Here is a 23,458-nt window from a genome sequence, read left to right as displayed (position 1 = left end):
TTCAACCTTCTCCAGGCCCTGCAGGAAGGAGAAAACCGTTTCTAAACACGTGTCCCTTCATTCACACGAAGCTCGTGTGCAGACCCTGCCCCACGTGGCAAAATGACGGGAGAGCAGCCTGAATCGTCATCGTCCCGAACCAAAGGCCCATTCATGAAGTTCAGCCCCATCTCTAGCACGGCAGAAAGAATCACTGAAGTTTGAGTTCCATTTTTTTTCTAACCTTTTGCAGATCCTAGACCTAAAGGCTTGAGGTAAGAGCGGCTGGGCTTCCTCACCCCCAACGGCCTCTCTAGGGGACAGCTGTTCCCAAGCCCACCCCGAGCATGGAGACCTGCCTTGATATGGAGGATCAAGGAGGAGCATCAGGTGCCCTCGATCTCCTCCTGCCAGAAAAGCAAAGGAGTCACAGCTGCAGGAAACATTCCTTTGCTGCAGGAAACATTCTGGGACCTTTATTCCCCCCGCTTCTTGTCCAGTTATTTTCATCACGGTAAATCCCCTAGGAATAGAATTATTAAAGCAAAAGATAGGCATGTGGTGTAGGCTTTTGATCCACGGTGCCAAATTGCTTTTTGATAGGCCTGCATATCGTGGAATATTCTTGCCTTTTCTGCCCCTCAGCTCCTTGATAAACCACTTGGGATGAATCAGCCACCAGACCAGATAAACAAGCCAGCCTGTTACTGTTGCTGTTGTCTGCAAGTCGGAAGGGAACTCCCTTAGATCCCGCCCAGAACCTGGAATTCCAGAGCACACGGGGCCAGGACACCTTTGTACCCCTGCTCCCCACCGGCTCAGGTCCCACCCACCCCCTTCTCCCCGCCCCATGCCCGGGTGGAGCCAGCTGCCAGGGTGCCAAGACTCCCAGCCCTGCCTCTGTGCACCGCAGAGTACAGGCCAAGGGAGGGCTCCGTGCCGGCCCCGATGAGGATGCTGCTGACCATCTTGACTGTGGGATCCCTGGCTGGTGAGTGCCCATCTACCCTGTGGTCAGACCTCCCTCATCCCAGGGGCCAACGATCAGGGTCACCTCCCCAGCACCCTCCCCAGCCCCAGCATAGCCAGTTTCAGTTTCTCCCCTGCTAGGGCTGAGCAGGGTGCCGGGTGTTCACGGAGAAGCAAATGCCCAGCTTAGTTTGCTGGGGGCATGAGAGGGTGCCTCAGACCCTGGGTTCTTCCACGGACCCAAAGGACCCTCAGGTCTTGGGGGATATAGCCAGCTGTCTGAACTGGGGGTGCTGGATCGCTGCACCTCAGTGAATGGAGAATTGGCCTGGAGGAGGCAGACATCCTTTGGTCCCTCAAACGGTGTTGGCACAGGTTGTGCCATCCCTTCCTCTGCCTCTCACCTGGCACTGGCCTGACAAGGGGAGGCGGAGGAAGGACGGGGGGAAATGAAGCTTGCGTTCACCATTGCCTCCCTCCATGCCTCTGCAGGGCCTCTTTGGCCCCTTTTGTTATCATAGATCTGAAAGAGCATTTTCTCCTAGAATGGCCAGGTCTGCTACATTAATAGGTCTTAAGACACAGGACTCATTTGGAAACAGGGCTTAAGGGCATAGTGTTCAAAGCCAATAAAGTGAGAGGGGGGAGCTCATCACTATGGAGAACGTTACATGAGACCCTAGACTCTGTCTCTGCTCTCCTGGTGCATTGCATGAAATTCAGGGAACTTCATTAGGAAGTCAAAGCATAGTCCTGATTGAGGATGGTGAGCAGGTATGGCCTCAGCCAGGCCCTCCTTGCTCAAGTGCAGGACGAGGCCCACGAAGGGGCAGAGCTTCCCACCCCCTCTGCCACTGTCGCGCCAGGGCTGCCTGTGTCCCCAGGGCTTCCAGCTCTGTGGGGCCCCTCCAGTCTGCTTCCCAGCATCAGGCTAGGCATTCCAGGAAGATGTGAGGCACCCCCTCGAGGCCCCAAGACACGTCCCTTTAGACCCTCAGCCATACTGGTTAGAAATCCTAGAGGCTCCCAGCCCTTTGAGATGGGGGACCCCAAGAAACAGCCCTTATGAGATTGTCAAGTGTCAGTTGCCTCGCGCTGCACACCCCAGGCCCTCACCCCCCCCCAATCTTAGGCTGACTCCAGAGCATGTGGAATTGTTTCTTGTTTGTGTATTTTTCCTTAGCTTCCCAGCTGGTCGACAGAACATTGTTTTTCCACATGAATGTGAAAAAACAAGTTGCCTTTTATAAATCCGCCAGGCTGCCAGGCTCCACACAACACATGTCTCCCCAGATTTCACAATATAGACTTTCACCCGGGAAGTGCCGAAGCAACACAGGCTGAGGAATGGATGATAGATTTGAGGAGGAAAAGGAGCGAGGAGGGCGGGAGAAGAGGGAGATCTTGTTAGTCCCTGACACCCCTAAAAGAGAGGAATGGGCCTAGGTTCACTTACCCCACTTCAGGAAGCTAACTGCAGTTCCCTCCTGAAAAGTGGTGCCAACCTCCACGTAGCCCAGGGTCCTTTGCCTTGGCAACATGCCCCCACCTCAGCCACCAGCCTCCTTGCAACCCAGATGGGCCCTCTATTTCCCACCCAGAACACTGACCTCAACCAGCAACCGTTCCCGCTGCAGACTCTACCCCAAGCCTTGATGGAGCCTGGCTTCTCAAATCCCACCCTCACCCTTCTGCCCTGACCCACCACCCAACCAGAAGCCACTGTTCAGGTCTGATCTTGACTGGACTCCTTTCCTCAACTTTAGACTCAGCCCTGAATCCAGGACCCCTCCCTCCAGAACTGACCCCAATTCCACCCAGCCTCACATCCAAACAAGATGTCAGCTACATCCTAAGGCTCCACGGCACAGCCGTCACCTTGCGTAGAGGCAGTAGACCCCTCCCCGCGCCATCCCTAAGGCCCCATTCTGAGGACTCCAGGAAGCCTGAAGATATTTTGCAGCTGCTGGGCCAGAACCCAAATTCAGAGAGGAGGGCAGGCTTCGAGGTTAGCCAGAGGACGTGCAGCGGAGTCGGACGATTCTTCCCTGTCCCCATCGGTCCTCGCCAAGCCTGAGGACCCCTCTTGTGTGTAGAGTTGGAGTAGGGGGATCAGTAACTGTCTGCTCCCTCACACCTTGGGCCCACCGGCAGTCGTAGTGGTGTCTGGGGAAGGAGAGGCACAGACATATCCAAGACACACACCCAGGCCGGAAGGCCTTGACCCAGCTGGGGCTGCTCAACATTTTCCCACCTGTTTATTTCCCACGACAGCCGGCCGGGGCCTCCGAGCTCCGAGCCAGCTGCCAGCTTGGGCCGCCATTTTCCCGCAGGCTCTTGCTCTCCACAGCCCAAGCCTGGGGGCCTGAGGGAAGGGTTTTATAAGTTAAGGACTCTTTGTTTACAGTGCAGATTGCTTCAGAGGCTGCAGCCCCTCCCCAGCCCCTTCCTTGAGGCTCAGGCCCTCACTGCCCTTCCCTTACCAGGAGCAGAAGTGGGCTGGACAAAGACCTAGCCTGGAAGAGAGGGCTGTGGACCCTTCAAGGGCCAGCTTCTCTCCTCCTCCTCCCTAAATTCATCCCTTTATCAGGTGCTCAGGTCCCTGAAGCCCCCCACCCTCATATAAAAGCGTGAACAAGACAGCCCCCTCCCTACAGAGCGAATGTCTTCCCTTCCCAGGTCTCCTCCCTCCAGACTCAACACATGTACATAGGGACCTGTTAGACACTAAACACATTCACAGACGCCACCCCGCTCTATCCGCCCCACAACCAGTCTAGCACTGGGATGAATATTGTACGTTCTTCACATGCTAACTGTGATGCTGGGCAGCAGCTCTCTCTGAGTCTGAGCTCATTCATCAAATGGGGATGGTGATAGTAGGCACATTGTTGTGAGGATTTAATGAAGGAAGGGACTTGCCTGAAAGAGGCCGTGCACTTCACAAATGCCAGTGGCTGCTGTTGTCATTGTTGCTTGTCTTTAGGTAAATCAAACTATATCCATTTTAGAGATGAGGCAATGGAAGTTCTCGTTGCTTAAACAACTTTCCCAAGGTCACCCTGCCCACGTGTGGGCTCAGTCAAGAGCGCCTCCTCCACCATTGCTTCAACTGATCAACTTGGGGCAAGTTACTTCTTACACATTTTAGTTACATATCTCTAAAATAAGGATGAGGACACCAACTTCAGGTTGTGTTAAAAAGTGAATGAGAGACAATACCAAGCATCGATGGGGATGTGGAGAAATTGAACCCCTCAAACAGTGCTGGTGGGAATTTAAGATGGTGCAGCCATAACATCCTGGACAATATATGAGACCCCATCACTACAAAAAATTTAAAAATAAATTAGCCGGATGTGGTGGTGCATGGCTGTAGTCCCAGCTACTTAGGAGGCTGAAGTGCGAGGATTGCTTAAGCCCAGGAAGTCGAGGCTGCAGTGAGCCACGATCGCGCCACTGCACTCCAGCCTGAGGGACAGAGTAAGACCCTGTCTCAAAGACAAAAAAAAGATGGTGCGGCCACTTTAGAAAATAGTTCTACAGTTCTTCAAAAGGTTAAAGATAGAGCTACTATATAACCTACCAAATTCCACTCTTAGTTATATACCCAAGACAACTGAAAACATATGTCCACTTATAAAATTGAACAGTGTTCATAGCAGCATTATTCATGGTAGCCAAAAAGTAGAAACAACCCATATGTCCTGATGAGTGGATAAACAAAATGTAGTATATCACACAATGGAATATTCAGCCCTAAAAAGGAAGTACTAATCCATGCTACCACAAGTGTGAACCTTGAAAGCGTTATGCTAAATGAAAGAAGCCAGCCAAGCTCTATTTATATAAAAAGTCTAGAGTAGGGACATTCACAGACACAGGAAGTAGATTCGTGGTTGTCAGGGGTTAGGGGAGGAGAAGAATGGGTGGAGTGACTGCTAATGGGCATGCAGTTTCTTTTTGGGGTGCTGAAAATGTTCTGGAATTAGATAATAGCGATGATTGCACAACGTTGTGAAAATGCTAAGAAACCATTGAACTGAACATGATAAGGTGGTGACATTTACGGAATGTGAATCACAGTTCATTGGAAAGCAAAATGGCTGAGAGTGGATGGTTGGTTAGAACAGCGTGGGGAGCATCCCCTCTTGCTGGTCCATTTGTAGAAGGCTGGGGGCCAGGGTCTCCCTACCCACCCACCAGGCTGGCATCTTGAAAGCAAAGGCACTTTGCATGAAATTTATATGGGGCAGGACTCTGACTGAGCCCACACATGGGCAGGATGACCCTGGGAAAGCCCCTGCTCACCCTCCTCCCACTCTCCTGCAGCTCACGCCCCTGAGGACCCCTCGGATCTGCTCCAGCACGTGAAATTCCAGTCCAGCAACTTTGAAAACATCTTGACGTGGGACAGCGGGCCGGAGGGCACCCCAGACACGGTCTACAGCATCGAGTATAAGACGTAGGCTTCTCTCTTGACCCCACCTCCTTTGACTGCTCTGAAGCCAGCCCCTCTCCAAGGAATTCCCCTCCTCTCCGTCTGTTCCCATGTCCCCACCAGGACTGGTGTCACACAGCCCCTCCCAGATAAAGCTTTGCTCCTTTATGTTTCTTTTGCAGAGGGAGAATAATATAAGGGTACAAAGTACAGGTGATAGGGTCAGGCTGTGTGGGCTTAAATGCCAGCTCTTGCCCGTATAACCTTGGGCAGCCAGGTAACCTCGCAGAGCCTCAGTTTCTGCACCCACAAAGTGAGGACAATGATAGCACTTTCATCACAGGGTTGTTGGGTGGGTTAAACAGATAAAGTCATTAGCACTTGTGCCTGGAAAATTATAAGCTACCAATAATTGTTTTATTATTATTAGTGAGACCAGGTCAACCGAAGATGCACCCAGCCCCTCTAGCCCATGCCCCTGTTCCTGCTCCTCTCCCTTCCATGCAGGTGAGGAGGGGTGGCCTGGGCTCAGGAGTCCTCAAACCTGGCTTCCCCTCCTGGTCATGCCACGTTGTCCTGTAGCAAGTCACTTCCCCCTCTCTGAGCCTCATTTCTCTCATCTGTAAAATGGGGATAACAGGGCCCACATCAAAGGACTATGGTGATGACGAGCCCAGAATATGGACTCAGATTGGCTGGGTTCAAATCCTGGCTCTCCACATGCACACTTCAAACACGTTGGCAATTTACTTCTTTGAGCCTCATCTAATTTATTTGAAAAATAAAGAGAATAGGCTGGGCACAGTGGCTCACACCTATAATCTCAGCACTTTGGGAGGCTGACGCAGGTGGATCACTTGAGGTTAGGAGTTCGAGACCAGCCTGACCAACAGGGTGGCCATACTGTCTCTACTAAAATACAAAAATTAGCCAGGCATGGTGGTGCATTCCTGTAATCCCAGCTACTCGGGAGGCTGAGGCAGGAGAATCACTTGAACCCCAGAGGCAGAAGTTGCAGTGAGCCAAGATCACACCACTGCACTCCAGCCTGAGTGACAAAGCAAGGCTGTGTCTCAAGAAAAAACAAAAAAGGCCGGGCGCGGTGGCTCACGCTTGTAATCCCAGCACTTTGGGAGGCCGAGGTGGGTGGATCACGAGGTCAGGAGATCGAGACCACGGTGAAACCCCGTCTCTAGTAAAAATACAAAAAATTAGCCGGGCGTGGTGGCGGGCGCCTGTAGTCCCAGCTACTCGGAGAGGCTGAGGCAGGAGAATGGCGTGAACCCGGGAGGCGGAGCTTGCAGTGAGCCGAGATCGCGCCACTGCACTCCAGCCTGGGTGACAGAGCAAGACTCCGTCTCAAAAAAAAAAAAAAAAGAAAAGAAAAAAAAGAAAAAACAAAAAAAAGAAAGGAAGGAATAAAGAAAGAAAAAGAGAAGAACGCATATGCCTCAGGGAATCGTTGTGAGAACAAAATGAGATCATTCGCATAAAGGGCCTGGGCCACTGAACGTGCTAAGTAAATATTAGATCTCTTTGGCATTATTAATAAGCCACAGGCCTAGCGCTGGCCTTTTCATCACCACGGTGACTTGGCCCCTTCCTGGCCTGCAGGTACGGAGAGAGGGACTGGGTGGCAAAGAAGGGCTGTCAGCGGATCACCCGGAAGTCCTGCAACCTGACGGTGGAGACAGGCAACCTCACGGAGCTCTACTATGCCAGGGTCACCGCTGTCAGCGCGGGAGGCCGGTCAGCCACCAAGATGACTGACAGGTTCAGCTCTCTGCAGCACAGTGAGTTGGAGCCCCTGTGGGTTTTGGGGGAGGGGAGAGGAAAGCGCAGGTGTTTGCGGGGTGGGATGGCCTCTTCCCCTCTGGAGTGGGTGGAGGGTACAGAAGGGGCTCTCTGCAAGGGGGGGGCAGCTGGGGATGTGCCTTTTAGGGAAGCTCCCCACCCCCACCAATTACAGTGTGTTCCTAGCAGGTTTGTTCATTTTTCTCCACCTCCACCCCAACCTCCCTAGTTCAGACCACCCTTATCTTGACCCTCGACTGCGGTCAAGGCCACCTAACTTGTTTCCCCAACTCTCCTCTTTACCACCTCCTCCAGCCCATTCTCCACAGAGCATTTAGAGAGATCTCCTCAACACATAAATCCCGCCTTCTCTTCTCAGCTTAAAACCCTCGAGCAGCTTCTCATGACTCTAAAAAGAAGATCCAACTCCTTGCCACGGCCCACGAGGCCCTGCCTGTCCTGGTCCTCATCTTGAACATGTCTTCCCAATGCATCAAGCAGCCAAGCTTCTGACAGTCCCTGCCTTGGGGTCCTTGCTGCTCCCACTCTCTGGGGGCACTTCTGAGCTCTTCACATGACTGGTTCTTTTATAGTCCTCACGGCTCAGCTTCAACATCACCTCCTAAGTCAGTGTCCCCACCTCTAGCCCTGATGACCTGATTTCAGTAGGCCACCACCTGTGATTCTCTATTGCAGTACAGGGTCTATTGTCTTCATCGCTCAGATCACACACTGCAATTACTGTGTTTGCTCACACATGTTATCATCTGTCTACCCCTCTAAAACGTGAGCCCTAGAACTGCATGTGTGGGCGGCAGAATCCACTGTATTCCCAGCCCTCAGCATAGTTCCTGGCACATAGAAGATGCTCAATAGCCAGGCGTGGTGGCTCACACTTGTAATCCCAGCACTTTGGGAGGCTGAGGCAAGAGGATCACTTGAGCCTAGGAGTTCAAGACCAGCCTGGGGAACACAATGAGACCCCATCTGTACAAACAATTTAAAAATTAGCCGGGTGTGGTGGCACACACTTGTAGTCTCAGCTACTCAGGAGGTTGAAGTGGGAGGGTAGCTAGAACCCGGGAGGTCAAGACTGCAGTGAGCTGGGATTGCCCCACTGCACTCCAGCTTAGGTGACATAGTGAGATCCTGTCTCAAAAAAAAAAAAAAGATATTCAGTAAACGAGTGGATGAGTGGATAGCAGTTGCTGATATGGTTTGGCTATGTCCCCACCCAAATCTCATCTTAAATTTGGTTCCCATAATCCTGTCTTGTGGGAAGGACCCAGTAGGAGGTAACTGAATGATGGGGACGGTTTCCCCCATGCTATTCTCATGATAGTGAGTACGTTCTCATGAGAGCTGATGGTTTTATAAGGGGCTTCCCCCTTTGCTCGGTTCTCATTTTCCTTCCTGCCACCATGTGAGAAAGAACATGTTTGCCTCCCGTTTTGTAAGTTTCCTGAGGCCTCCCCAGCCATGTGGAACTGTGAGTCAATTAAACCTCTTTCCTTTATAAATTACCCAGTCTGAGGTGTGTCTTTATTAGCAGTGTGAGAATGGACTAATACAGTTGCCAAACTCCCCACACAAGCTAAGCATGTGATGATGTTCACCAACTGACTTTATAGTCACACATAGTTTTTTAAGAAAATAAAAAATAAAATTAAGTAAAATATTGTTTTTTTAACCTGGCTTGTTCAGTGAATTCACATTCATTGTAGAAAATGTGTGAAATATAGAAATACACAAAGAAAAATAAAAGTCACCCAAAATAATCTTAACATTCTAACGTAACTGCAGTTACTAGCAGCTGTATCTACTTTGCAATCTGGCATTGCTTTTTTGTCTTAGCTTCTTTTTCCCCATATACTGGTATCATGAACATTTACCCATATCATTAAACATTTTGCACAACAAGATATTTCACAGTGCAAAATGATCCATTCTAGGGAGATACTCTAATTTACTTATGTATTTCCCTTTTTGAGGACATACAGCTCAGTTTTTCAATTTTATTAGCAGCAATGAAGTAAACATTGTTCTGACTCAGATATTTTCAATCTTGGAGGCCAGTGGATCATTGAGGTATTTTTACAAATTAGATTCAGGGTAAATGAGGTCCATGAATCCCTGAAGTTGGATGCAAGATTTTTGTATATATACATTTTGGCAGGAAAAAGACCCACAGCATTCACCACATTCTCAAAGGAGTCTGTAAACCAGCAAAGGTAATTTGGTTATTTGGAAAATTCCATCTTGAGAGAGACAGAAGTCTTCGGCCTGATCTTTGAGGCTGCACCAATAGTATTAGGCCCCAGACATTATTTAGGATGTGTAGTTGATGCCATTGACATCCCCAAAGCTGTCATACTCAATAGATGAGGGAGGAAGGGTGCTCTAGGCTGACTTAAGGTGGGGACGCAGGGGGCTGGGATGTGTAGGGGCAAGCCAAAGGCATGACCAAGCTAGGGGACTGGTGCCCCTCACCCTGAGCTCTTCTCATCCACTCTTGGTCATCCCTTTGCCAGCCTGAAACCCAAACACCAGGGCTTGCAGAAACTTTTTTCTTTTCGCTGTTTGTTTAGCCAGTGCTTTCAGAAGCATAGCTGGCACTGGAATGGAAGGAGAGAGGGAGCAGTCATTTTCCACTGTCCAGGGTGGCCTCAGACACTGCCCACCAATTCTGACTTTTTCTTTTCTCTTTTCTCTCTCCCTATCCCCAGCTACCCTCAAGCCACCTGATGTGACCTGTATCCCCAAAGTGAGATCGATTCAGATGATTGTTCATCCTACCCCCACGCCCATCCGTGCAGGGGACGGCCACCAGCTAACCCTGGAAGACATCTTCCATGACCTGTTCTACCACTTAGAGCTCCAGGTCAACCGCACCTACCAAATGGTAAGTGCATGTTGCACCCTAGTTTTTCTCTGCCTAGGAAGCCTCTTCCCTCCCAATTAGATCTGAGTTGCTTTAAGAAAAAAAGGGGACATGTTATGTAAATTAGCATTTCCCAAAACATTGAGAGGCTCCTTGAAGCCTGGAAAACATCACAAATGACAACTTCTCTCTTGTAGATTCACACACACAATAGCATGCTAAAAGCTCTGACAAGTCCTGCAGAGCCAAGACTCCACTATCAATTTGTTTAATACAACTTCTCCCAAATGTATTTGACCACAGAAGCTGCTTTTTTTGCATAATATTTACATGGTTTTTTGTTTAACACCTTCTCACATCCTGGAGAACAACCTCTATTAATATCTTCAGATGTTCACATTAGAAAATGCCAGAATCAATTTCTACTGCTGCAGCAGTTCTCCACTATTTGCAGGAACTATATACAGGCAATGTGGAAGCATGAGTAATAATAAGAGGTGGAAGGCAAGGGCATAAATTCTCAAATAATATATTAATTATTTCTTTTCGTATTCAGAAAATATTTGATACCCCCTACCCTCAGCATGTGCCACCAATCCACAATTCAGTTAAATGAATATTTATTTCCTACTTTGTGGGTTCTGCATGCAAGGAGCTTATAATCTAGGGGGTAAAAAGGGAGTTGAAACAAGAATTCAAATAGCTATAGATAGAGGAAAATATGGATATTGGGAGGTGGGGCAGGATGTCAGCACAGCAAGATTTGAAAGACTTCTAGAAAACTTTTGGGAAGCCAAAAATGACATAATATGCATCTATTACCTGCCATGCTGCAGAAATTGGTACTGGCTTCCAGAAAGCCTAATATGCATAATATGCATATTATGTTATTAATATTCATATATTACCTGGCATGCCACAGAAATTGGTATTGGGCCAGTATCAATTTCTGAGGCATGCCAGGTAATACATGCATATTGTGTCATTTAATCTTCACCACAGCCTTGTGAGGCAGGTTCTATCATCTCCATTTTCTAGATGAGGGAACCAAGAGAAGTTAGTCACTTGCTCAAGATTGTTCAGCAAATAACAGGGTAGACAGGATTCAAATCCAGCTCTGTTTAGCCCACTTTTCTCCCACCACTGGCCTGCCTATACTGCCCCACCATGATCAGAGAGAAAAGCAGCAAAACTTAAGCCATTTAACAAAAAAAGAGACGGGGCCTCACTATGTTGCTCAGGCTGGTCTCAAACTCCTGGGCTCAAGAGATCCTCCTGCCTCAGCCTCCCAAAGTGCTAGGATGACAGGAATGAGCCGCCGCACCCAGCCAACTTTAAGACATTTTTGAAAAGCACAGAACTGCCCACTTTGACAAGAGCATAAAGACATGTAAAACAGTTTCTTAAAACATGGTCCCGGCCGGGCACGGTGGCTCACGCCTGTAATCCCAGCACTTTGGGAGGCCGAGGCGGGCAGATCACGAGGTCAGGAGATCTAGACCAGCCTGGCTAACACAGTGAAACTCTGTCTCTACTAAAAAAATAGAAAAAATTAGCCAGGCATGGTGGCGGGCGCCTGTAGTATCAGCTACTCAGGAGGCTGAGGTAGGAGAATGGCATGAACTCAGGAGGTGGAGCTTGCAGTGGGCCAAGATCTCGCCACTGCACTCCAGCCTGGGCGACAGAGCGAGACCCCATCTCAAAACACACACACACACACACACACCATGGTCCCAAACAACAGCATCAGAATCTCCTGCAGCACTTGTTTAAAATGCAGATTCTTGGGTCTCCTTCCAGTCAACTTCATCAAGTTTTTGCACTTGCATCCCTGGGATCTGAATTTTAGTGAGCAACCCAGGCGCTTCTTCCCCAACGCAAAGCTTGAGAACCTCTGACGTAGAGGGACCCCGGGAGATAAACCTCAGAAGACTGGATGGGACTGTGCTGTAGAAGGGATAGGGTGGTGGAGGGGAGGAATTTTTGTTTCTTTCGGTAGTTGGGGGAGCCACGAGAGATTACTGAGCAGGGAGAGTCCTTATCATACCTATTTTTTGGTAAATATTTGGGGTCTTATTAAACATTTTATTGTTGATTTCTAATTTAATTCAATTTGTGGTCAGAGAACACATGCTGTATGATTTCAGTCCTTTTAAATTTATCAAGGATTGTGTTAAGCATTGTTATACAGCTGCTTTAAAATCATTGTCGGCCAGGCGAGGTGGCCCATGCCTGTAATCCCAGCACTTTGGGAGGCCAAAGCGGGCGGATCACTTGAGGTCAGGAGTTCAAGACCAGCCTGGCCAATGTGGTAAAACCCTATCTCTACTAAAAATACAAAAATCAGCTGAGCATGGTGGCAGGTGCCTATAATCCCAGCTACTCGGGAGGCTGAGGCAGGAGAATCATTTGAACCTGGGAGGCAGAGGTTGCAGTGAGCTGAGATCGCACCACTGCCCTCCAACTTGGGTGACAGAGTGAAACTCTGTCTCAAATAAAATAAAATCATTGTCTGCTAATTCAACATTTTGGTCATCAGGGTCAATCGCTATTGTCTTTTCTCTTGAATATGGGTCACATATTCTTTCTTTGTATGTCTAACAATTTTGAAATGTATCCCGGACATTATGTTGAAATTACTGTAGATTCTGTTATATTCCTCCAAAGAGTATTGGTTTGGTTTCATCCGGTTTTAGCAGGCAATTAATTTCGCTGAACTCCGAACTCTGAAATCTCTCTTCTTTTTTTGTTTTTTAACTTTACCTGGGCTGCTTGGAGTTTACCCCGTTCATGCCTACTTTAGGGGCCAGTCAGGGATTTGAGCAGAGTTTATACACAGAGCTTGGGCCTCCTTCTCTATGATCTCTCCTGTCTGTGCTTTCTCCCCTCATTTTCCAGCTGCTGTGGTTATTCCAAGCCCTGCCTTTTGGGTATTCAAGCCAGTGAGAATATAGGGTTTCTGTCTAGGTTTAGCCATTCCACAAGGTATAGACTGGGGTCTGCCTTCAGGCTACAAGACAATGGGAAATGTACCCATTGCCATTTCTCCTCTCTCCAATATGTGCCTGCTTTTATTTTCTTTCCAATGCCTTTAAGTAGTTGTTTTTCATTTTGCTCTGAATTTATAGTTGTTCTTTTGGGATGTTTGGTCCAATAGAAGCTATAAATTACTAGGATTAGAATGAAGAAAGATCAAATATGGAAATGGAAGAGATATCAGGCTGGCAAGTCAAAAGATTATTGCAATGGTATAGGCTGGAAATGAGGGCCTGAACCAGGATGGAGGTCGTGAAAAACTTGGGTAAGGAGGAATCAGGGCCTTGGCAACTCTCCTGGAGTTGTGTCTCATGATATGTAACGTGTCTGGTTTCAACCACAGGAGTTCCACAAAACAATAAGTTAAAAAATTTATTTATGTACTTCTTCACTCACTGTCACCACCACCCCCATAAACACACACAAAAGAAAACAATAAATTACCCTCAACCTTGGCCTCCATGTGCCTGAAAAAGGGAAGGCAGAGCTGAAATACAAAGAGCCAAAGAAGAAAATTCTCAGTTTTTGAACTCCCGAGAACACAGGTTCTGGCCCTTTAAAGGAAGATTTCTGGATCCTTTAAGGGCAATTTGATACCAAAGATATGAGAGGGGATTTGTCCAAAATGGCTTCAAGGTTTAGGCCCTGGAGATGAGAAGAAGAGTGATGCTATTATCAAAATTAGAGAATCAAAAACAGATTTGGGTTTGGGATTTGGGATGGGGCTGGCCCCAGAGAGAGGAGGGCAGCATGTTTGGACATGTTGACTTAGAGATGCTCACGTGGTACTATTCAGCAGGGAGCTGGCAGGGCCCATCAGAAACTCTACAGCTCTTCCTGAGGTAAGTTTGGGAGTTATCCATACATCGGTGCTCACAGCAGCCATGGGTTCAGATAAGATCACTAAGTGGCTGGAGAGTATGTGAGAGAGAAGGAAATGGTTGAAGAGCAAATCTTGCAGAACAACATTGAGGGGCCAAAACCAGTGAAAGACCAATCAGAGAGGTAAGAGGAGAGCCAGACAGGATAACATGTGGCAGCCATGGGAGAGGAGTTCTGGGTCAAAAAGTGAGAGATACACAGAAGAATGAGAATCAAAACACGGTTCCAGCAGAAGGATTGGCAGATGCAAAGAAACAAGGGCTTTCCTATGCAAGGTAGGTGTTTATCCGAGTGGCAGGTATCCAGCATTGACGAGCCTGCAGAGCCAGGTGGGCTGCAGAGACAAATGAGTCTGGACTGGAAGCCAGGGACCAGGACTCTGTTCCGTAAATATGGGTGAGGCCATCAAAGGCTTTTGAATAGAAGAGCATTATAATGAGATTATCTTTTAGAAAGATCCCTATAACACTAGGATGAATATGGAAGTGAACAGGGGCAAACCCAGAGATGGGCGACCATGAAAGAGGCTACTGCTAGAGTCCGGGCTGAAGCCTTGAGGCCCAATTAAGGCAGAAGCAATGAGGAAAGAAAGAAAGGAAGGGATGTTCAAAGAGTTTATGATGTTTAACCACGAAAAGGTGAAGGACAAGAGGAATTGGAAGAAGGAGGGATAGTGGGAGCGTGGGAGGGTGGTGGAGGTCATAATGGCAGCTGCTAGTGTGTATAACCACTGCCTATGGGCCAGACACTGTTGCGAGTGAAAGGCACACGTGCTTGGAGACTGATTGGATTTGGGGATAAAGCAGAAGGGAGGGGAATGGAAACAGAGGCTGAAGACAGACCCATCAGCACCAAACCAGAATTCAGGAGGAGCGAGCAAGCTTCCTTGGGCTCTATGTGGAGATCGGTGTGTAACAGGAATCACGCTGCGTTCTCTGTCCAATTCAGCACCTTGGAGGGAAGCAGAGAGAGTATGAGTTCTTCGGCCTGACCCCTGACACAGAGTTCCTTGGCACCATCATGATTTGTGTTCCCACGTGGTCCAAGGAGAGTGCCCCCTACATGTGCCGAGTGAAGACACTGCCAGGTAAGTTCGGCTGAAACCAGAGGCTCCCGAATTCAAGTCTTGACTCTCCTCTTTCCTCCCTGTAACCAAGGTGAGACTTGGCAACACTCTAAAAAACCATGGAAGGGTTATCAGTGTGTTATTGAAGTCAATCTTTGTTTATCCATAAAAGAGTTGGCTGATGAGTTATCAAAGCAAATGTTTGATTCTCACCCTCCAGCCTATGTCTGGATTTCCCCTCTCTGACAGGCCTTATGTGTACCTTGGCAAAGCAAACTCACCTTAATATTAACCCAGGTGAGATATACTGGAGGGAAAATCTGCAGGGGGGGAAGCAGAGAAGATAAAAAGATCCCTCAATATCTTCCAAAGTCAAATAATAATAATGGTATCATGATAACTAGCATCTACAGTGCTAACCGGGAACCAGGCACAACCAAGGGCAAGCCTCATGAACAGTCTGTGAGGTAGGTATTATTTTCATCCTCATTTTACAGATGAAGAACCTGAGGTTCAGAGTGGTTAGGTAACTTGCCCATGGCCGGGCACAGTGGCTCACACCTGTAAACCAAACACTTTGGGAGGCCAAGGCAGGAGGATCACTTGAGCCCAGAAGTTTAAGACCAGCCTGGGCAACATGGCAAAACCCCGTCTCCACAAAAAAATCAAAAACTTAGCTAGGTATGGTGGCGTGCATCTGTGGTCCCAGCTACACCGAAGGCTGAGGCAGGAGGATCACTTGAGCCCAGGAGGCTGAAGCTGCAAAGAGCTATGTTTGCACCACTGCACTCCAGCCTGGATGACAGAGTGAGACCTTGTCTCAGGAAAAAAAAAAAGTGACTTGCCCAAGGTCACACAGGTGCTGAGGGATGGAATGAGGCCTAATTCTAGAGGCCATGCTCTTACCACAGAGCTACTATAGATACAGTTGGGTTTTTTGTGGGGTTTTGTTGTTTTTTGTTTTTGAGACAGAGTCTCACTCTGTCGCTCAGGCTGGAGTGCAGTGGCACAATCTGGGCTCACTGCAACCTCTGCTTCCCAATTTCAAGCAATTCTCCCACCTCAGCCTCCCAAGTAGCTGGGATTACAGGTGTGTGCCACCATGCCTAGCTAATTTTTTTTTTTTTTTTTTTTTATTTTTAGTAGAGACAGGGTTTCACCCTGTTGCTCAGGCTGGTCTTGATCTCCTGGCCTCAAGTGATCCGCCCCCCATCAGCCTCCCAAAATGCTGGGATTACAGGCATGAGCCATCGTGCCCGGCCTAGATATAGTTTTGAATCATCTGCTGAGTGAGATGGTCCCTTCCTCTAGCACATTGAAACTTGATTCTCATCACAAGCATCATGATGTTTTTATTAGTGTTTCTTCTCATAGACGGAGGGAAACGTTGTATTGCTCAGAACTGCAGGTTTAGAGGATGAAGGTGATGGCAATGGATGTGATAGATTTGGTAAAACAGTCTCCACTTTATCCTCATGTTCAGATTAATGATGTCAGTAAGTGATTTCAGTTCCAGCCATGCCAACATTCAGAATAGAGTTGAGTTTGCAAGCTGGACATTGCGTGTGGCACAGTGGAAAGAGAAGTACCGCGTGAGGAATGAGAAGGCACAGTATTAGTCAGATGTCAGCCAACCATGCGCCTGGGGGAGTCACTCAGCCTCTGGAAGCCTGTTCCCTCCTCTGACAAATGGGGATGCTGATGCCTGGGCTGAGGCAATAATCAGAGGCCAGGCAGCTGCCAGAGCTGGGCCCTAGAAAATGACACTGTGGTCCTCAGGTTTGTTCGAAAACTCATCAGTTTTCCAAACAGCCCACAAGAGACTGATTTCTCCACCTGAATCCCAGTGCACCAATTGGCAGGGGAGCTATGTCTCATGGAACAGCCAACACTGGCCACTTGCCCGGGGCATGCCCTTCCTGGGACAAAGGCTGCTAGGGAGCTCAGAATAGAACTTGGCGAGAGGAGAACTAGAAGAAGGAAACTGACGTTCTGGGGCTAAGCTGGGAGCATTTGTATGATTCATGACCCCCTTCCCTGGACTGTCCTAGATAAATCTCACCCGCTCCTGACCCATGGGCCCTGGCCCATCAGCTTTTTGACAATGTGAAGACCACTCCACCCTTACCCACAACGCCCTTCTGTTGCCTTGTCCTTACTTGGTCTTGCCCATAATGGGATACCATTTTTTCCTAAGACTGTAGCTTTTATATAAATCACACTTCCTGGTGGCTACTTCTCGCTGACATATAGAAGGCACCTTATCCTTAAAAATACATTTAAAACAATTCCTACATTTATTAGGTTCTGCTATATTGCCAAGCAAATAGTTGTGCCAAATGCTTTACATATATTATTTAATCTTTATTATTACATGTAACATATATTATTTAATCTTTAGAACAATCCCGCAAGCTGGGTAGCATCATCCTCATTTTACAGAGGAGGAACTCTGGCTCAGAGAGGTTAAGCAACTTGCCTGTGACCACACAGCTGCTCGGGGAACCTGATTGATTCATCTGGTTCTGAAGGCTGGGCTCTACCCACAACTTTGCAACTTTGTTTACAGTGAGCCCCCCGTACTGCACACTTCATCCTCCTACTTCCATTTCAGAGTGATGCATCCTGCCCTTGACTGTGTATCCTGACGTCTGCATTACCCTCAGAATCCCCTTTACCTGCCTCTCCGTAGATAAACAGGGAGGGTCACGGAGCATTGTCCCAGCATCTTGATGATGGAAGAGGCTCTAAGGGCCATCTCACCTCATATCCTACTCTTACAGATGAGGAAACTGAGGCTTCCTTGCAGAGTGGCAGGGAGGATGAGTTTTGAGTTACACATGTAACTCCACTGAGTAGCTGTGTGACCTTGGTCAGGTCACTTAACCTCTCTGGGCCTCAGCTTTGTTATCCATAGGAAGGGAGCATCCCTATCCCTCTGTGCTGTGTTTTGATGATGTAGTGAGATAACACAGGTAGAGCACCCAGCTCTACATGATCATACAGATCATGGCTCGTAGTAGGAGTTCAGCCACTGCTGGCTACTGTTATTATTAAAGGGCAGACCAGAGAGGGTCATGCTGCAGGAAGGATGCTCAGCATATCTGTGGCAGAGCCAGGCCTCTAACACCCTGTATTCCTTACTCTCAGGCTGGTAGTGTTTTTATATTCCATCCAGCCTCCCTATGGGTGAAATGGCAATGTACCCAATACACACAGTGTGAATGTGAAATGGAACTATGTCAAGCCACAGACCATTCTATGTCCCTATTCTGTCCTGAAACAAAGAGCAGTGGTTTTCCAGGAATGTTATAGACATTCGGGTGGGGTCTTTTTCCTGGAGTAGGGATGGGGGTAACATGTGACAGGAGACAGGGTTTCACCGAAGTGGGAAGCTGACCCAGAGAGGCCTAAGCTCGTGGGCTAGGGGAGGATCGAGGAGTGGGCTAGAAGTAGAGGTTCCAGCAGTACCCGGGGTTCACAGTGATCGCCGAGGTCATCGGAGCTATTGATTAACTCTCCAAGCTGAGGCCGCACAGGGGCCAGGAAGAGAGGCAGGGTGATTAGCAGGCTCCTGGACTGCAGGGGTCTTGACTCTCCGAGTCACCTTCCCTCTGTTGCAAACCGTCAGTTTTAACAAAAACTCCAACAACCTCTTCCTCCGTAAGTCCTTCACAAGTCCCACTTGGACTGGTGACAGGAAGTGTGCCCTGCCTGGAACCGGCTGCACCCATCCCAAAGATGCTGGAACACAGGGAGAGGCTGGGGCACTAGAGCCCTAGTCATCCCTCTCGCCTCCATTTTAGACAGGACAGTGCCTTCCCAGGCTCCCTTCTTGACCAAGATCTTCCCTGATGCCCTGTCCCTTACCTTGGTAGGGAGGTGGAGAGGACAGGCCTCCCTGTTTTCACTTCTACCCTCCCTCTGCCTCTGCCCTACCAGGGAGTCAGGACTGCCCTACCAGGGAGTCAGGACTGCCCTTAGACTCAGGCAAGAGGGGCCCTTCCCTGCACCCAGCACTTTAGAAGGCCCTTCTCTGGCTCTGCCCTGGCCATTCCCTTCCTTGCAAGATGAAGACTCCATACAACAAAGGGGGCAGGTCCATCTGGATCCTGTGACCTCCTTTCTAGATCACATTGTGAGTACCTGGGTCCCTGAAACTCTCTGTACATATGGCCCAGAGCCTGTGATCCATCTAGGCAGTCCTCTTTTGGGGGTCCTTCCTCATGAGGGCAGACACTGCTGACATGCAGTGCAGACCCTTGGCCCAAAGGATGACCAACAGGTGGCTATTTGGGGGGGACATGGACGAGCTCGACCATGAGGGCTGGGGCGTCTATACACATGTGCGTGAGGGCCCTGGCAGTGTGGGATGGAGCTGGGCTGGGCTGGGCTGGGCTTGGGGCCTGCAGTGCGCTGCGGGCTTTCCCTGTACCTCCCCACTTCAGCACAGAACCTAGAGAAGTCCAAGAACTCTGAATTAAAATATGGCATCCCTAAAAAGTCTTTTTGTCAAGGTGGAAGCCTAGAACATTTTATTTATTTAACAGTGTAAAAATATAATGTGTAAATTCTGACTATTTAGACATACAGTATATGGACTTCCATTTGTGGTCTTGCATTCTGAGGGTAGGAGAGGCCTTGCCAGCCCAGCCGGAGAGGGTTTTCAGCATCCACACATGGGGCCGGACCCAACCGGGCCCAGGCAGAGCCCAGCCTCATGCTTCCTTCTCTGGCCCCTTTGGTTTCCCAGACCGGACGTGGACCTACTCCTTCTCCGGAGGCTTCCTGTTCTCCATGGGCTTCCTCGTCGCAGTGCTCTGCTACCTGAGCTACAGATATGTCACCAAGCCGCCTGCACCTCCCAACTCCCTGGTGAGCCATCCCCCCGGGGCGGGAGGGAGAGGTCCAGGGGAGGGTCTGGGCTCCGAGGTCCCCAGTTCTCCCCAAAATGCAGGGATCCACAGACAAAGCAGGAGATGGGCCTGTTCTCTCCCTTCATGGAGTTCACAGTCCCACCTAAAGTCAAGAGACGTGTGGCCCAGCAGGTCTCAGGACGCATTGAAGAGGGGTGGGTGATCAGGAATAGTGGACATGGAATAAAAAACCCACATGGCTTGGAAGTGTCCAGCACCAGGAGGGTAGTGTGGGACTACAATGAGCAGCAAGGCAACGAGGGAGGAATGGTGGGTGCCAGGAGAGCCGTGGCACTCATGCCCTGTCTAAACGGGCAGCCTGGCACCACCATGTAGGAATGCAGGCCCAGCACTGCCTGATCGTCATGTTTTTCAAGAGAAGCCAGAGTTTCAGATTATATTGTGAAATCTCCCAATTTTCAAATATTCAGAACTGATTTTTTAAACAGTTTTTTTTTTTGAGATGGAGTCTCACTCTGTCACCCAGGCTGGAGTGCAGTGGCATGATCTCGTCTCAGCACAACCTCCACCTCCCCAGTTCAAGCGATTCTCCTGCCTCGGCCTCCCAAGTAGCTGGGATTACAGGCATGCACCACCACACTTGGCTAATTTTTGTATTTTTAGTAGAGACGGGGTTTCACCATGTTGGCCAGGCTGGTCTCAAACTCCTGATTTCAGGTGATCCACCCGCCTCAGCCTCCCAAAGTGCTGGGATTACAGGCATGAGCCACTGCACCTGGCCATTTTAAACAGAAAATTTTTAAATGGCAAAACTAATTGTTAAGTGGAAAGCCCTTTGTTACAGCTCTTTTAGAATTGGTCTAGCAAGTGAAGACCAGAACCACCCCCCACTAAAAAAATAAAAATAAAATGGAAAGCCCTATACCAGCCCCACAAATCACATCAGCAGCCCCCACCTGATGCCAGTGCCCCCTCTGCTAGAGCAGCAAGGCCCACTGCAGAAGCCATGAGCTGAGCCACCTGGGGCCCCCGGAGCCTGCTCTTGCCCATCAGAGGGACAGAGGAGCTCTGAGGGAGTTTTGCTCAATGTGCGAGTCCAGATGAAGCATTTTCTGTAAAGCTCTCCTGGTCTCTCCTGGCTCCTTCTTTTCCCACCCTGACCCTGTATGAGGCCCTCAGGGACCCATGGGTCAAGCAACAATGCAGGCCACCACCTCGAAAGCATGCCCCAAGGCAACCCCAAATCCTGGTCATCTACTCCCTGGATTATCTGCCTCCTGGAGAAACCAGAGCCCAGATCTCTCTCCCTGAGATAACCCAGACTTTAGAACCAAAGAGCTGAGAGACCCCGTCCCGTCAGGGAAGCGCTTGCACCTAGAGGAGTCTCTGGGAAGCAGATGGAGATATGGGACAGACGCATCTTGAAAAAGCCCCCAGATGCCTCCCTGTGGAGGACCTCACCCACCCACATCACCAGCAGGAGCTTGGGACATACCTAACCACGGGGGGGTGACTGTTGTCGTCCCTGCACAGAACGTCCAGCGAGTCCTGACTTTCCAGCCGCTGCGCTTCATCCAGGAGCACGTCCTGATCCCTGTCTTTGACCTCAGCGGCCCCAGCAGTCTGGCCCAGCCTGTCCAGTACTCCCAGATCAGGGTGTCCGGACCCAGGGAGCCCGCAGGAGCTCCACAGCGGCACAGCCTGTCTGAGATCACCTACTTAGGGCAGCCGGACATCTCCATCCTCCAGCCCTCCAACATGCCGCCTCCCCAGATCCTCTCCCCACTGTCCTATGCCCCAAACGCTGCCCCTGAGGTCGGGCCCCCATCCTATGCACCTCAGGTGACCCCCGAAGCTCAACTCCCATTCTACACCCCACAGGCCATCTCTAAGGTCCAGCCTCCCTCCTATGCCCCTCAAGCCACTGTGGACAGCTGGCCTCCCTCCTATGGGGTATGCATGGAAGGTTCTGGCAAAGACTCCCCCACTGGGACACTTTCTAGTCCTAAACACCTTAGGCCTAAAGGTCAGCTTCAGAAAGAGCCACCAGCTGGAAGCTGCATGTCAGGTGGCCTTTCTCTGCAGGAGGTGACCTCCTTGGCTATGGAGGAATCCCAAGAAGCAAAATCATTGCACCTGCCCCTGGGGATTTGCACAAACAGAACATCTGACCCAAATGTGCTACACAGTGGGGAGGAAGGGACACCACAGTACCTAAAGGGCCAGCTCCCCCTCCTCTCCTCAGTCCAGATCGAAGGCCACCCCATGTCCCTCCCTTTGCAACCTCCTTCCTGTCCATGTTCCCCCTCAGACCAGGGTCCAAGTCCCTGGGGCCTGCTGGAGTCCCTTGTGTGTCCCAGGGATGAAGCCAAGAGCCCAGGCCCTGAGACCTCAGACCTGGAGCAGCCCACAGAACTGGATTCTCTTTTCAGAGGCCTGGCCCTGACCGTGCAGTGGGAGTCCTGAGGGGAATAGGAAAGGCTTGGGGCTTCCTCCCTGTCCCTACCCAGTGTCACATCCTTGGCTGTCAATCCCATGCCTGCCCATGCCACACACTCTTGCAGTCCAGCCTCAGACGGGTGCCCTTGAGAGAAGCAGAGAGAGTGGCATGCAGGGCCCCTGCCATGGGTGCGCTCCTCGCCGGAGCAAAGCAGCATGATAAGGACTGCAGCGGAGGAGCTCTGGGGAGCAGCCTGTGTAGACAAGCGCGTGCTTGCTGAGCCCTGCAAGGCAGAAATGACAGTGCAATGAGGAAATGCAGGGAAACCCCCGAGATCCAGAGCCCCACCTCCTAACACCCTGGATTCAAAGTGCTCGGGGAATTTGCCTCTCCTTGCCCCATTCCTGGCCAGTTTCACAATCTAGCCCAACAGAGCTTGGGGCCCCTGCCTCTTCTGTCATTGCTCAAAGGTGAGAAGACAGCCTGGAAAAGAACACCCTGTGAGAGGCTGGGCAGAACCAGAACAACCTGCACTTCTGCCAAGGCCAGGGCCAGCAGGACGGCAGGACTCTAGGGAGGGGTGTGGCCTGCGGCTCATTCCCAGCCAGGGGAACTGCCTGACGTTGCGCGATTTCAGCTTCATTCCTCTGATAGAACGAAGCGAAATGCAGTCCACCAGGGAGGGAGACACACAAGCCTTTTCTGCAGGCAGGAGTTTCAGACCCTATCCTGAGAATGGGGTTTGAAAGGAAGGTGAGGGCTGTGGCCCCTGGACGGGTACAGTAACCCACTGTACTGATGTCACAACTTTGCAAACTCTGCCTTGGGTTCAGCCCATCTGGGCTCAAATTCCAGCCTCACCACTTACAAGCTGTGTGACTTCAAACAAATGAATCAGTGCCCAGAACCTCGGTTTCCTCATCTGTAACATGGGGCTCATAAAACCTACCTCATGGAGTTGTGGTGAAGATGAAATTAAGTCATGTCTTTAAAGTGCTCAATAGTGCCTAATACATGGGCAGTGCCCAATAAACGGTAGCTATTTCCTGTTGTGATTTTTTTTAAAAAAAACTACGTTACACAAGGAGTGACC

The 23,458-nt window shown here is 49.8% G+C and overlaps 1 protein-coding gene across 1 annotated transcript; it reads left to right on the top strand.

The window, feature by feature from the left end:
* Positions 1-730: 730 nt before the first annotated feature.
* Positions 731-23,410, top strand: IL22RA1 (interleukin 22 receptor subunit alpha 1). The gene is made up of 7 exons (XM_030805473.1): positions 731-970; positions 5,281-5,413; positions 7,004-7,182; positions 9,910-10,085; positions 14,931-15,069; positions 19,802-19,923; positions 21,459-23,410. The coding sequence occupies exons 1-7, from the start codon at positions 928-930 to the stop codon at positions 22,389-22,391; spliced, it is 1,725 nt and encodes a 574-aa protein (XP_030661333.1). The 5' UTR covers positions 731-927; the 3' UTR covers positions 22,392-23,410.
* Positions 23,411-23,458: the final 48 nt, after the last annotated feature.

This window comes from Nomascus leucogenys, chromosome 24 (genome assembly GCF_006542625.1).
Source record: "Nomascus leucogenys isolate Asia chromosome 24, Asia_NLE_v1, whole genome shotgun sequence".
Taxonomy (NCBI): domain Eukaryota; kingdom Metazoa; phylum Chordata; class Mammalia; order Primates; family Hylobatidae; genus Nomascus; species Nomascus leucogenys.
This window is presented reverse-complemented; position numbering and strand designations above follow the sequence as displayed.

What these genes read in the sequence shown, in the direction of transcription:
- IL22RA1 (XM_030805473.1), top strand. Translation starts at nt 928, where the DNA reads ATGAGGATGCTGCTGACCATCTTGACTGTGGGATCCCTGGCTG. An exon ending in TACAGCATCGAGTATAAGAC is followed by an intron (nt 5,414 to 7,003) that starts GTAGGCTTCTCT and finishes CCTGGCCTGCAG; the next exon opens with GTACGGAGAGAGGGACTGGG. An exon ending in CTGCACCTCCCAACTCCCTG is followed by an intron (nt 19,924 to 21,458) that starts GTGAGCCATCCC and finishes GTCCCTGCACAG; the next exon opens with AACGTCCAGCGAGTCCTGAC.